Source organism: Lonchura striata, chromosome 10 (genome assembly GCF_050655825.1).
Source record: "Lonchura striata isolate lonStrDom1 chromosome 10, ASM5065582v1, whole genome shotgun sequence".
In the NCBI taxonomy this organism is placed as follows: domain Eukaryota; kingdom Metazoa; phylum Chordata; class Aves; order Passeriformes; family Estrildidae; genus Lonchura; species Lonchura striata.
The window spans coordinates 6,345,981-6,360,564 of record NC_140712.1 but is presented as its reverse complement, the minus strand read 5'-3'; the positions used below and the strand labels follow the sequence as shown (position 1 = coordinate 6,360,564).

Genomic DNA, 14,584 nt, shown 5'->3' with positions numbered 1-14,584 from the left:
GAAGGTGCTGGATCTCATCCCAGCAGAGCCCCAGAGGAGTTGACATCCTGCTCTTCAGCAGGGGAGGGAACGTGGCTGGGAGGGGAAATTGCTTTTCCCATTTTGTGTGAGAGATCCCAGGATGTGAAACCCCCCCCACCCCGAGGTTCCCCTAATGAGGAAGCCCCTCGACAGTTTTGTGTTAAAATTAAGAAACAAACCGAACTTTTGTTCTTTAGTTTTAGTTTAAAAACTTTAGTTTTTTCAGTCTTCAGGTTGTTGGTTTTTTTTTTTCTCTTATCAATTCAATGCACCATCTATATACCAAAAAAAAGCACCAAAAAACGCACAAGTTGAAAGTCTTTTAAAGCTATTTTGTTTAATTAACTCTTAAACCTTAAGTAATTAATTATTTTTCTGTCCATGAACCATCTGGATTGTGGCTCTTTCTAAGCAATCCCTCAACACTGCAGGAAATGGAGCAGATGAAGAACAAGGAAGAGATCCAACAGCACCCAAATTCTTCCATCTTGTCCCCTATCCACCTCCATACTAAAACCCCAAAACTCTTTAAGTTTTTCACCCTGTGATAAACTGTGTTACACTCTGTTTCACACACCGTGGATCCCAGTTCATCCCAAAGTTCTAGAAGCTTCCTCCATGAAGGAAGATTAAAAGCAGTGTTCTCCCAGAGATCAGAACTTACCAGAACCAACAAAAATATTCCCCACACCCTGAGATCCAGCAGCAGGGAATGGTGACAGAACCACAGATGCCCTCCCCTCCTTTCTCACCACCTCGGCCTGAACCAGCAGCTGCTTTTCTGTGTGTTTCTGGCTCAAAATCCTAAAAATTCTGGAGCCTTTCCTTGGGAATTGTCTTGGTTTGAAAAGACAGGAGTCTGTGAAGGAAGGCAAGAGCCTCCTGTGAAATGGAAAAGGTAAACCCCCTGCCTCTGAATTACCACAATTTCAAAATTAAAAGCTTCTTAGGCAAAGATATGGGAATGGGAATAACAGTTCTTTACTAGGAGAAAAACTAAATAAGAATAATTAAAAAAAAATATGTAATTAGCACAAAGAAAACTAGTGATGGAGTCAGAAAGCTGACACCCCGAGGAGTCAGGGTGTTGGTAACAGTCCAGTTAAATGGTGGCTGCTCCTCCTGCAGTGGCAGATGAAATGCTGCTGAAGGGTGAAATCTGTACAAGGGTGGAGTTTTCTCTGAAGGTCTGGTGATAGAGTAGATGGGCTTGGTTTTTCTCTGAAAATCCATTGGAGAAGAAGTTCCTCCTCTGGGAATTCAGCAGAGAAGAAGCTGCTCCTCTGGGAATCCATCGGAGAAGAAAGCTGCTCCTCTGGGAATCCATCAGAGAAGAAGCTGCTCCTCTGGGAACCCATCAGAGAAGAAAGCTGCTCCTCTGGGAATCCATCAGAGAAGAAAGCTGCTCCTCTGGGAATCCAGTGGAGAAGAAGTTCCTCCTCTGGGAATCCGTTGGAAAAGAAAGCTGCTCCTCTGGGAATCCATTGCAAATGGAGTTCTTCCTCTGGAAATCCATTGGAGAAGAAGTTCCTCCTCTGGAAATCCAGCAGAGAAGAAGCTGCTCCTCTGGGAATCCATTGGAGAAGTTACTCCTCTGGGAATCCATTGGAGAAGTTACTCCTCTGGGAATCCATTGGAGAAGAAGCTTCTCCTCTGGGAATCCAGCAAAGAGGCTGCTGATGTCCCAAAAAAAGTTGATTTTTTGCAGGTAGGGCTGCTTGGCTCCTCCCTCTGGGCGGAGCATCTCACAATGGGATGATGGAACTGTGCCCCTCAGCTCAGGAAGGACGTTGAGATGCTGGAGGAGGCAACGAGGCTGGAGAGGGGCTGGGAACACAAGGAACGTTTGAGGAAGCTGGGGCTGTTCAGCCTGGAGAAGAGGAGGCTCAGAGGAGACCTCATTGCTCTCCACAGCTCCTGAAGGGTGGTTTAGACAGGTGGGGTTGGTCTCTCCCACCTGCAGCACTGACAGAACAAGAGGACACAGCCTCAGCTATGTCAGGGAAGGTTTAGTTTGGACATTAGGAAAAAATTATTCGCTGAAAGAACAATAAAATACTGGAATTGTCTTCCTAGGGAGGTGGTGGAATCACCATCTCTGGATGTGTTTAACAAAAGATTGGACATGGTGCTATGGTCTAGTTGGGTGTTAGGGCATGGGTTGGACTTGATAATCTTGGAGGTCTCTTCCAGCCTCGTTATTCTGTAATTCTGTGATTCTGTGAACTTTCCCAGTCATGCAGGGAGTCATTCAATAGCCCATTAACAGCAGATATCTCCCCAGAGGGAGACATTTTGGAAGAGATAAGAAAACTGCCCTAGCTCCAACAAGTGTCAAACAGACTTGATGATTTTAGAGGTCTCTTCCAACCTCATTATTCTGTGATTCTGGGATTCTGTGTGATTCTGTGATTCTGTGAACTTTCCCAGTCATGCAGGGAGTCCTTCAATAGACCATTAACAGCAGATATCTCCCCAGAGGGAGACATTTTGGAAGAGATAAGAAAACTGCCTCACCTCCAACAGGTGGCAAGCAGATTTGATGATTTTAGAGGTCTCTTCCAACCTCATTATTCTGTAATTCTGTGTGATTCTGTGATTCTGTGAACTTTCCCAGTCATGCAGGGAGTCCTTCAATAGCCCATTAACAGCAGATATCTCCCTGGAGGGAGACATTTTGGAAGAGATAAGAAAACTGCCCCATCTCCAATAGGTGTCAAACAGACTCGATGATTTTAGAGGTCTCTTCCAACCTCATTATTCTGTAATTCTATGTGATTCTGTGATTCTCTGAACTTTCCCAGTCATGCAGGGAGTCCTTCAATAGCCCATTAACAGCAGATATCTCCCTGGAGGGAGACATTTTGGAAGAGATAAGAAAACTGCCCCACCTCCAATAGGTGTCAGACAGACTCGATGATTTTAGAGGTCTCTTCCAACCTCATTATTCTGTGATTCTGGGATTCTGTGTGATTCTGTGAACTTTCCCAGTCATGCAGGGAGTCATTCAATAGCCCATTAACAGCAGATATCTCCCCAGAGGGAGACGTTTTGGAAGAGATAAGAAAACTGCCTCACCTCCAACAGGTGGCAAGCAGATTTGATGATTTTAGAGGTCTCTTCCAACCTCATTATTCTGTAATTCTGTGAACTTTCCCAGTCATGCAGGGAGTCATTCAATAGCCCATTAACAGTAGATATCTCCCCGGAGGGAGACGTTTTGGAAGAGATAAGAAACTGCCCCAGCTCCAACAGGTGGCAAACAGAATCCGTGCTCACCTTACAAGCCAGGACAGGAATCCTTTGCTGTTTTTGCCTCCCCAGAACGGCGGCGGGAGCTGGAGCGACGAAGGCGACGGCTGCCGGGGAAGGGAAATCTCCCGAGACTTTGCCAAGGTCTGTCTGGGCACTTGGGGAAATTTGGGGAGCTTGGGCAATTTGGGGAATCCTCCCCTGACCCCATGGCAGAGCCCTCCCTGCAGGGGATTTGTAGGAAAATTGCTTTGTCCTGCAATTCGGGGCTGGTTTGTTGCCTTGAATCAGGTTGCAATATTTAATTCTTACTGAACTAATGATGAAAAACCAGATTTTGGATATTTAAAGGCTTTAATCCAGTTTTTCTCCAGCTGGGAGGAGAATATTCTCCCTTTGGAATGCTGTGTTTGTGGATTTGAATGTGTCACAGCAGCTGGAGTTGAAACTAAGGCAGCTCTGCTCTTCCAGAGCTTCCCAGGAATTCAGCCCCAAAAATCTTTTGGGATGCACTGCCTGGGGAACTTCAGTTTAATGATCTGGGCATTTCAAACCCAAATTATAAATAATAAATATTAACACATATTTCTGTTCTATAAAATATTTATATTTTATAAGTATTTCTATAAATATAACATAAATTATCTATTTCATAAAGACATTTTAGAAATATTTATTATAAATAATAGAAACACAAAATACTTATAAATAAATAAAAATTATAAATAGTAAATTATTCCTGTAACAGATAAATTCTGGGCTGATTGCTGGCATTTCTGAAGGCTTTTGCTTTATTTGGAAGCAGGATCCATTTTGGGGAATCCTTTCCATTTTGGGGAATCCTTTCCATTTCTGGGCTTCTTTTCCAGTTCTGGGGATCCATTTGATTTCTGGGAATCTATTCCATTTCTGGAGATATTTTCCATCTCTGGGGATCCATTCCATTCCTGGGGTTCCATTCCATTTCTGGGCATGTTTTTAATTTTCATTTTTCTTTTCCATTCCTGGGGATCCATTTGATTTATGTGAATCCTTTCAATTTCTGGGGCTCCATTCCATCCCTGGGGTTCTTTTCTGTCCCTGGGGATCTGTTCAATTCCTGGGAATCCATTCAATTTCTGGAATCCTTTCCATTTCTGGGGTTCTTTTCCAGCTCTGTGAAGCCATTTCCTTTCTGGGGCTCCATTCCATCCCTGGGGCTCCTTTCCATTTCTGGGAATCTGTTCCAGTTCTGAGGATCCATTCCATCTCTGGGATCCGTTCCATCCCTGGGGCTCCTTTCCATTTCTGGGAATCTATTCAATTTCTGAGGATCCATTCCATCTTTGGGATCCATTCAATCAATGAATCAATTCAATTTCTGGGGCTCCATTCCATCCCTGGGGCTCCATTCCGTTTCTGGGGATACTTTCCATTTCTGAGAACCCATTCCATTTCTGGAATCCATTCCATTTCTGGGGTTCTTTTCCAGCTCTGTGATTCCATTTCCTTTCTGGGGCTCCACTAAATCCCTGGGGATCCAGTCCCTTTCTGGGGATCCTTTCCATCTCTGGGATCCATTCCTAGGAATCCATTCCATCCCTGGGGCTCCCTTTCTGGGGATCCTTTCCCTTTCTGAGGATCGTTGCCATCCCTGGGGATCCATTCCACCCTTGGGGATCCATCCCTGGGGCTCCACTCCATCCCTGGGGTTGTTTTCCATCCCTGGGGCTCCTTTCCATTTCTGGGGATGTCTTCAATTTCTGGGGATCCATTCCTTCCCTGGGGTTCTTTTCTATCCCTGGGGCTCCATTCAGTTTCTGGGAATGTTTTCCATCCCTGGGGCTCTTTTCCATCCCTGGGAATCTGTTCCATTTCTGGGGATCTGTTCCATTTCTGGGGATCTGTTTCATTTCTGAGGATCCATTCAATTTCTGGAATCCTTTCCATCCCTTGGGCTCCATTCCATCCCTGGGGTTCTTTTCCATCCCTTGGGTTCCATTCACTTTCTGGGAATCTTTTCCATCCCTGGGGCTCTTTTCCATCCCTGGGGATCTGTTCCATCCCTGGGGATCTCTTCCATTTCTGAGGATCCATTCCATCCCTGGGGCTCTTTTCCATTCCTGGGGATCAGTTCAATTTCTGAGGATCCATTCCATTTCTGGAATCCTTTCCATCCCTGGGCTCCATTCCATCCCCGGGAATCTTTTCCATCCCTGGGGCTCCATTCAGTTTCTGGGAATCTTTTCCATCCCTGGGGCTCCATTCCATCCCTGGGGCTCCTTTCCATCCCTGGGGCTCTTTTCCATCCCTGGGGCTCTTTTCCATCCCTGGGGATCTGTTCCATCCCTGGGGATCTCTTCCATTTCTGAGGATCCATTCCATCCCTGGGGCTCTTTTCCATTCCTGGGGATCAGTTCAATTTCTGAGGATCCATTCCATTTCTGGAATCCTTTCCATCCCTGGGCTCCATTCCATCCCCGGGAATCTTTTCCATCCCTGGGGCTCCATTCAGTTTCTGGGAATCTTTTCCATCCCTGGGGCTCCATTCCATCCCTGGGGCTCCATTCCATCCCTGGGGCTCTTTTCCATCCCTGGGGCTCTTTTCCATCCCTGGGGCTCTTTTCCATCCCTGGGCTGCACTCCAGCCGTGGCCCCGGAGCCCCCAGGCCCCTCTCCATGTCTCCCCTCCCTGCCTGTGCTTTCCTCCCCCTGGCAGAGGGCAGAATTCCGGAATTCTGTTTCATTTTGGCTCCTTCCCCCCCAGCTCTACGAACTGGACAGCGACCCCGAGCGCAAGGAGTTCCTGGATGACCTCTTCATCTTCATGCAGAAGAGGGGTGAGTAACCTTTCCTTGGAGTCCAGGAGGGAGCCAGGCCAGGAGAGGGGATCCTTCCCTTAAATCAAATGAATTTAAATTAAATTACATTTATTTATTTATTTGTTGAATTAATTAGAATTAAATTAATTTAAATTCGCCTTCAATTTCTTCGCTTTCTGATGCAGTGCTGCTGTTTCCATGCCCTGAGGATCCCAGGCACCTTTTCCTGGGAATTCCCAGGGTGCCAGTGATCCCAGTCCAGCTCTCAGAGCAGACTGGTGATAATTAAAATGTCTTTAATTGCGGTGGTGGGTAACAGAAGCACCTCAGAACGTTTGGGGTGCCCTCTTGTCCCTCCAAGGGTGTCAGTGGCCCAGGGAGGGCTGTGGTGGCCCCTGAGGTGTCAGTGGCACAGAGCAAAGTGTTTCCAACATCCCAATCCAGGCTGAAGAGCTGCCTTTTCCTAAAAAAACCCAAAACCAGCTCCTCTCCTGAGGGGAAAGTGTTTCCAACATCCCAATCCAGGCTGAAGAGCTACCTTTTCCTAAAAAAACCCAAATCCAGCTCCTTTGTGGGGTTTGGGACACCAGGGGAGGGTGGCACTGCCTTTGTGGGGTTTGGGACACCAGGGGAGGGTGGCACTGCCTTTGTGGGGTTTGGGACACCAGGGACAGGGTGGCACTGCCTTTGTGGGGTTTGGAACACCAGGGGAGGGTGGCACTGCCTTTGTGGGGTTTTGTTCCTGGCAGGGTGGCACAGCAGGGCTGGGGGTGATGCCTTGGGAAGGCTGAGCTAGAGCAGAGACCAGACTGAGGTCAGGAATGAAGCAGGGATTTATTAAAAGGATCTCCTCAGTGGATCCACCTTGGGCAGCACCAGAGCCCAGCCAGGGCTGCAGCCAAGGTGAACCAAAATGGTCCCAAAAAGGGAAAACTGGTCCTGAGGTGTCTCACTTCTCTGAGTTCTGCTTCATTTGCATATTGGGGTTCATTGTGCAATTACAGCTTTAGGTTGTGAATCCCATCCTGCTTGTTTTTCTCTCTCCAGCCAAAGCTTGCAGCTCTGCATGGGGTCAGGGATTGCAGCTCTGCATGGGATCCCCAGGATCAGGGATTGCAGCTCTGCATGGGATCAGGGATTGCAGCTCTGCATGGGGTCAGGGACTGCAGCTCTGCATGGGATCAGGGATTGCAGCTCTGCATGGGATCAGGGATTGCAGCTCTGCATGGGATCAGGGATTGCAGCTCTGCATGGGATCAGGGATTGCAGCTCTGCATGGGGTCAGGGATTGCAGCTCTGTATGGGATCAGGGATTGCAGCTCTGCATGGGATCAGGGATTGCAGCTCTGCTTGGGGTCAGGGATTGCAGCTCTGTATGGGATCAGGGATTGCAGCTCTGCATGGGATCAGGGATTGCAGGATCAGGGATTGCAGCTCTGCATGGGATCAGGGATTGCAGCTCTCCATGGGGTCAGGGATTGCAGCTCTGTATGGGATCAGGGATTGCAGGATCAGGGATTGCAGCTCTCCATGGGATCAGGGATTGCAGCTCTCCATGGGATCAGGGATTGCAGCTCTGCATGGGATCAGGGATTGCAGCTCTCCATGGGATCCCCAGGATCAGGGATTGCAGCTCTGCATGGGATCAGGGCAGGATCAGGGATTGCAGCTCTGCATGGGGTCAGGGATTGCAGCTCTGCATGGGATCAGGGATTGCAGCTCTGCATGGGATCAGGGACTGCAGCTCTGCATGGGATCAGGGATTGCAGCTCTGCATGGGATCAGGGCAGGATCAGGGATTGCAGCTCTGCATGGGGTCAGGGCAGGATCAGGGATTGCAGCTCTGCATGGGGTCAGGGATTGCAGCTCTGCATGGGGTCAGGGATTGCAGCTCTGCTTGGGGTCAGGGATTGCAGCTCTCCATAGGGTCCCTGTTCCTTTTCATCCCAGCTCTGGAGAACCAAACCCCATAAATCTCAGGCTGAACCCCTGAACCAGCCAGGATTTTTCCTTGGAGAGGGGTTTGAGCAAACCAGGAGCTGAGACAGCGCAGGGGTGGAGTCAATTTGCTGCTGTAAAATGCATTTTCCCTCTGTTCAGCTGGGAATTCCCACACCCCACAGAATTACTGTGCCTCCCTTCAAAGAAATTCTGCTTTTCTTGAGATTTGGCTCAGAATTATTTTAAATCACTGTGGACTTCCCCAGTTTCCTGGGGAAAACCTGTTCCTTCTGGCTGCCTGATGCAGCATCTCCCCTGAACATATTTGCAGTGGGAAGAGCAGCTTTTTATTTACCTGCTTGTGGCTTCAAAATGTCTCTTCCGTGCCTATTTTCCACTCCAGTGGGAGTGAAATATCCCATTTCACCGGGATTTCAACGTCTCTGTGCTGAACAAACCCTGGGGATTCTCACCTCCTTTGTTCCTTGCTGTAAAATGGACACTTGTGGAGGAAATTGGATAGGGAGGGTGGGAGGTGGTTGGGAAAGCGGAGCTGGGTGTGATTAAATGCTCTTTGTGCAGGACAAGTTGTGGCTTAGGCTGCTGGAAATCCCTGTGTGGAAGGGAATCTCTGGCATGGAGGCCAAGCAAAGCCCTGAAATTCCCTGGAATTCTCCTCAAACCCAGCTTTGGGGCAGTTTTCTTCAGGCTGCATCTCCAGGTTGAGGTGTGGCTGCCAGGTGTGGCCGAGGGAGGGTGGAGGAGAGGAGAACAAAGCCCTGGGGCGGTGTGGGATGGCAGGGAGGGTCCCAGTTCATCCCTCACCGTGGCTGTGCCAGACCCTCTTCCCCAGGTGATTCCTGGGTGTAATCCCAGCCATTCCAGGCTTTCCTGGGGCTCCAGAGGGGACACTGAGGAACAGGGAACTCCCTGGAACAGGGAGATTGTATTGGCACTTAGTTAATCAACACTTGTTCTTTTTTTATAGTTTTGTTCAAGGCAGCTCCTTTTTCTTCAAGAATTCCTAATTCCCCAGTTGCTGTTGAATCCCTCTGATGGTTTCTTCTTTTCTTAAAGAAGCTTTGGAGCAAGTGCCCATTACCTGTAGGTGATCTGGGCACGAGTGGGTGCACCCACACTTGGTACCACGTTCTTCTCTTAGGCAGCTGCTGTTACCCCACACCATTTACATTTACGTTTACATCTACCCCCTGTGCTGCCCTGGTTGTTACTGCCCTCAGTGAATCGTTTTGACAGCATTTTCAAGATTTCTGTAGCCCACAGGACCGTGGCTGCAGCAGTGAGACGTGAGGCTGCATCTCGCCCCTGAAGGGCTTCAAGGGGAACGTGTATTAAGCTGTAGTGTTGGAGGGTGCTAACATCAATAAGGCATAATTAAAAAACCCTCATCAGTCATCAGATGTGATTTTTAGGGTAACACAAAACTATTTTGCTAAGGACATCCTGTGAATTTCTGATAGTTGTAGGGGCCAAATCAGCTATATCTACTGCAGTTCAAGAGATTAGGAAGGAGGAAAGGCTTTTCAAGAGAAATACAGGCTGGATATTAGGAAAAAGTTATTTATAGAAAGGGTGATAAAGTTCTGGAAAGGCTGCCTGGGGAAGTGGTGGGTCCCCATCCCTGGATCCCTGATAAAGTTCTGGAATGTTCTGCCCGGGGAGGTGGTGGATCCCCATCCCTGGATCCCTGATACAGTTCTGGAATGTTCTGCCCGGGGAGGTGGTGGGTCCCCATCCCTGCTGTGTTTAACAAAGCCTGGATGTGGCTCTGGGTGCCAGGGTTCAGCTGAGGTGCTGGGGATGGGTTGGACTCGATGATCTCCAGGGTCTCCTCCATCCTGGTCACTCTGTGAATTGTGTGGGAGACATTCCCTCAAAGGGCAGAGATGTTGATGGCTCCAGTCAGCCTTCCTCTGGGAAACCCTTTATTCCAGAAGCCGGGATTGTGGCTGCCTTTCTCCTCAGAAAACAAGGTGCCCTTGGGATGGCTCTGCATCTTCCCTTTGCCAGTGGGAACAGACTCCTCGTGCCCCTCCTTTGGCTGGGATGAGCCAAATTATTGGGCTGGGGTTAGCCAAGGGATGGAGCTGGGATTGAGCCCAGTGATGGGGCTGGGATGAGCTGATATACAGAGCTGAGATGAGCCAAGTGATAGGTCTGGGGTGAATCAAGTGATGGAGCTGGGATGAGCCAAATTATGGAGCTGGGATGAGCCCAGTGGTGGAGCTGGGATGAGTCAAATTATGGAGCTGTGGTGAGCCCAGTGATGGGGCTGGGATGAGCCGAATTATGGATCTGGGATGAGCCCAGTGATGGAGCTGGGATGAGCCAAATTATGGAGCTGGGATGAGCCAAATTATGGAGCTGGGATGAGCCAAATTATGGAGCTGGGATGAGCCAAATTATGGAGCTGGGATGAGCCAAATTATGGAGCTGGGATCTGCCCAGTGATGGGGCTGGGATGAGCCAAGGGATGGGGCTGGGATGAGCCAAGGGATGGGACTGGGATGAGCCAAATTATGGGGCTGGGATTGAATCAAATTATGGGGCTGGGATTGAGCGAAATTTTGGGTCTGGGATTGAACCAAATTACAGAGCTGAGATGAGCCAAGTGATGGGTCTCGGGTGAACCAAGTGATAGGTCTGGGATGAGCCCAGTGATGGGGCTGGGATGAGCCCAGTGATGGGGCTGGGGTTCTGCTGAGAGGCAGGAGAAGTTATTTCCGAGGAAACAGAGAGGAGGATGTTCCTGTGCCTCAGGAGCCGGGCAGGGCTCGGGGCAGGAGGCTTGCAAGTACAGTAAAATGAGTTTACCATCAAAAGGCAACAAGTCTTGTGCCGTGGCCCCGGCCGCTGACCTTTCCCTCTGGAATTCTGCCCCCTGCCCCCGGGCTCATTAATCCTGGCGCTGCCAGATGACAGTAATCCATCACAGCCCTGACAGCCCTGCCCGCCGCAGGATCTGCCCTTTCAGCCTTTTCCCCGGCGGTTCCCAATCAAAACGTTCCTTTATCGCCTTCCCCGGGCAGGGCTGGGGGAGGAGAGGCACCAAATCCCGCCGGAAAACGCCGGGAATTCACCGGGGCCAAAGCCCGACTCGGGATCTGCGGGGCAGTGCTGGAGGAACACGTGGGAAATGGAATTATTGCAGCTCCTGGGAGCAGTTCTGGCCCTACCCTAAGGTTTCTCAGCTGCGCAAAGGAATTTTATTTAGGGGTGGAAATCCGAACTCGAGGTTTTGTCTCAGTGGATTAATTTGTATTCTGTGTGTAAACACATTTAGCTGAGTTTATAAATGCGTGTTTCTGTATAAAGCCCTGTTTAGCTGAGTTTATAAATGTGTCTTTCTGTCTAAATCTCGATTTAGCTGGGTTTATAAATTAAATTTCAGGGCACTTTGGTGCTGCTTAAAGCAAAGCTGAAGGAGGGAAGCTGTCCTGAGGGTGCTGAGGTGATGGAATTATTGCAGCTCCTAGGAGCAGTTCAGTCCCTGCTCTAAAGTTTCTCATCTGCACTAAGGAATTTTATCATTTAACCGAACCCAAGGTTTTATCTCAGTGGATAAATTTATACTCTGTGTGTAAACACATCTAGCTGAGTTTATAAATGAATGTTTCTATATAAATCCCTGTTTAGCTGGGTTTATAAATGCAATTTGGAGGCACTTTGGTGCTGTTTGAAGCACAGCTGAGGGAGGGAAGGGGTGCTGGGGTGATTCAGGGAGGTCAGACCCCGTGGCTGCTCCTGCTCCAGCTGGGAGCAGCTCCCTGGAAATGTTTCACCCTTCATTCCCCAGGGATGCAGGTGATGTTTGTGCCTCTCACGGGAGCAGCTGGATTCATCATTTCTGCATTATGGAAGTCTGGAGAAGGGTAGAAGCGTGTTTGGGGGAAAGGCAGGGTATTAAATAGCAGATATTTGTTAATATTTTCTGAATTGCTGAGAGTTTTATCTTCCCTCTCACTGTCCATCTGGATGAAAGTCCCTGCTGGACAAGTTCATGCCATTCCCTAAATTGGATTGGGGAAACTGGCGTGGCTTGGGCTTCATCCTCCCCCAGCCCAGCGAAGGCTTTGCTGCTGTGGCTAATTAATGAAAGGAGAGGAATTTTCGGGTGTCCTGGGGGCTTTGGAAGGAAATATTTCCCTGTTTTCCCTGCGGGTGTGACTCAGGTGATGAGTGACAGCTGGAGGTAACTTGATCATGCCCTGATTCCCAGCGAGACAAAATGGATGCTTGGGAAGAAAACAGAGGAAATTGAGGATTTTTGGGAGGAAGGGATGGAGGCACAGAGAGTTTGGAGGGTTTGGAATTCCCTCTGTGCTTCCTGAGGGATCTGTGCCCCTGAAATGTGGGATCTGTGCCCCTGAAATGTGGGATCTGTTCCGTGGGCAGGGAAGGGGCTGCCTGGACAAGGGGAGAGGCTGGGATTGATATGCTACAAAACCTGATCAAACTGGGATTGACCTACAAAACCTGATTAAACTGCTCCTGACCACTCGGAATCTGTGGGGTTTTCAGCCCTTCAGAGCTGCAAAAACGGACTGTTTGATCCAGCACCTCGTTAACCTGTGGGAATTGGCACGGTGAGCGAATCATGCCTAATGGGATTCCCAAAGAAAAGACAGGAAAAAAATTCCCCTGACATCTGCAGGGGGGGCCCGGCTCCTTTCATGGCACGGAATAAACCCGTTTATAGGGCCATAAACGGGGGATCAGGGGCTGCCAGCCTCCCCTGGGGACTGGGGATTCCACCATTGTCCCCCTCCCAGCCTTCCTGCCAGGCTGGGGCTGCCCATTGTGGGGACAGGATGGGCTGGGCGGCCCTTTGATCCAGGACAGAGTTTCCCAGGCCAAATAAAAGCTCTGCCACTTCAGCTTTTTATTATTCCTTCTTCCTCTCCGTGCCTAACTCCCCTTAGTTTGGGCGTTGGCGCTTTCAGGAGCTGCCAAAGGGGCACCGATAGGTTAAAAATCACATTTTCTTTCCTGTTAACCTGAAATATGACAAAAGCAAGCAGGAAGGATGGAGCAGGAGCTGGTTTTGGGATGCTCAGAGCTGCCGTGGCAGGGAATTGTTTGGAAGCACATTTCGGGAAAATGAGTGGGAGGCTGGAAGCTCTGTGGAAGGAGCAGCCTTTATTTACCTCTCCAGGTTGTTCCAAGTGTTGAACATGTGAGGGAAGATGGAATTCTGTGCGGGGGGAGATGTTCTACAAGTGCTGATCCCCTTGCTTCTGCTGTTCCCAGGCAAAGAGCACATCCTGGGGGATGAGGGAGGCATGTTTATCCAAGGATTTTAACCCCGAGCTCATAAAACTCATTCAATAGTCCCAACTTCCCCTCTTTCTATTCCAGGAGCTGCAGGTTTTTATTGCTCTGCTAATTCCTGCCGGAGCCCAACCTGGTTCAGGGGCTCCGTGTGGTTGAAAAGTCTCTCCTCCAACCCGAGCTTCCAAAGAAAACTCAGCAGCCTCTTGTTGTTTGGTCTCAAGGCAGTTTATTGCAAGTTATCTAAAAGATTTTCTTCTGGGGCTGCTGTGGTTTGCTCACAGCTCAGGCAGAGGCACACACACACCCTGACATCCTCTCTGACTGCTGTCTTTTTCTCCTCCTCCTTCTCCTCCTTCTCCTCCTTCTCCTTCTTCTCTTTCTTCTCCTCCTCCTCCTTCTTTTTTCTTCTTCTCCTTCTATTTCTTCTTCTCCCCTCACCCAGGGCTGCTGCTCTCTTTTATATGGTACATTACAAGTTACATGTTTACAGTTTTTCCCAATGCCTATTACCTATATTAAATGGTGTTTTCTATCTTTTATATGGGACATTACGTGTTACATGTTTACAGTTTTCCCCAATGCCTATTACCTATATTAAATGGTGCTTTTCTATCTTTTATATGGTACATTACGTGTGACATGGTTACAGTTTTCCCCAATGCCTATTACCTATATTAAATGGTGCTTTTCTATCTTTTATATGGGACATTACGTGTTACATGTTTACAGTTTTCCCCAATGCCTATTACCTATATTAAATGGTGATTTTCTACTCCAAACCAATCTGTGGGTGCCAACATCACCAAGAACATGGAGGTGAGGGAGAAGAAAGAGGAAGGACAGGGCAGGCCCAGATCCCTCCATCTTAAATCCTCTGACCCCCATGTACAAAACCAAAAACCCCCTGTACAGCACTCAAAACTTCTTCCCTTTACTTTGTGACTATTTCTACTCTAATATCTAAAGTTTTGTGACTTCTTGTTCTTCCTGCAAGGTTGATAAATCATTCCATGGCTCAAACCCAAAATCACAGCTGTTTCCAGCTGCCTGCCAGGGTCTCAAATGCTTCTGACCTGGGCCTGGAACATCCAAAAATGTCCGAAGGACATTTTGAATTCCTACAAATTCCCTTCCGACAAAATCCCAAAAGGGTTTTCCATGGAAAGGCCTGGAGCCAGGCTACAAATGCCCTGAATTTCCTAGCAGGAAAAGAGGAAATTGGAGCGAGCTGGATCCGCCCAGGCTGCCCGTTCCCTCACCCTCTCCGTGCTCCT

General features: G+C 48.8%; 1 protein-coding gene across 5 annotated transcripts in view; it reads left to right on the top strand.

Moving 5' to 3' along the window:
• The window catches only part of ARID3B (AT-rich interaction domain 3B), a 44,183-nt gene that overhangs the window by 16,853 nt on the left and 12,746 nt on the right, over positions 1–14,584 (top strand). For all 5 annotated transcript variants that reach the window (XM_085588510.1, XM_085588508.1, XM_085588507.1 and 2 more), the window contains 2 exons: positions 3,346–3,417; positions 6,020–6,092. In XM_085588510.1, coding sequence (XP_085444636.1) covers positions 3,346–3,417; positions 6,020–6,092 — 145 coding nt within the window. The remainder of the gene's footprint in view (positions 1–3,345; positions 3,418–6,019; positions 6,093–14,584) is intronic.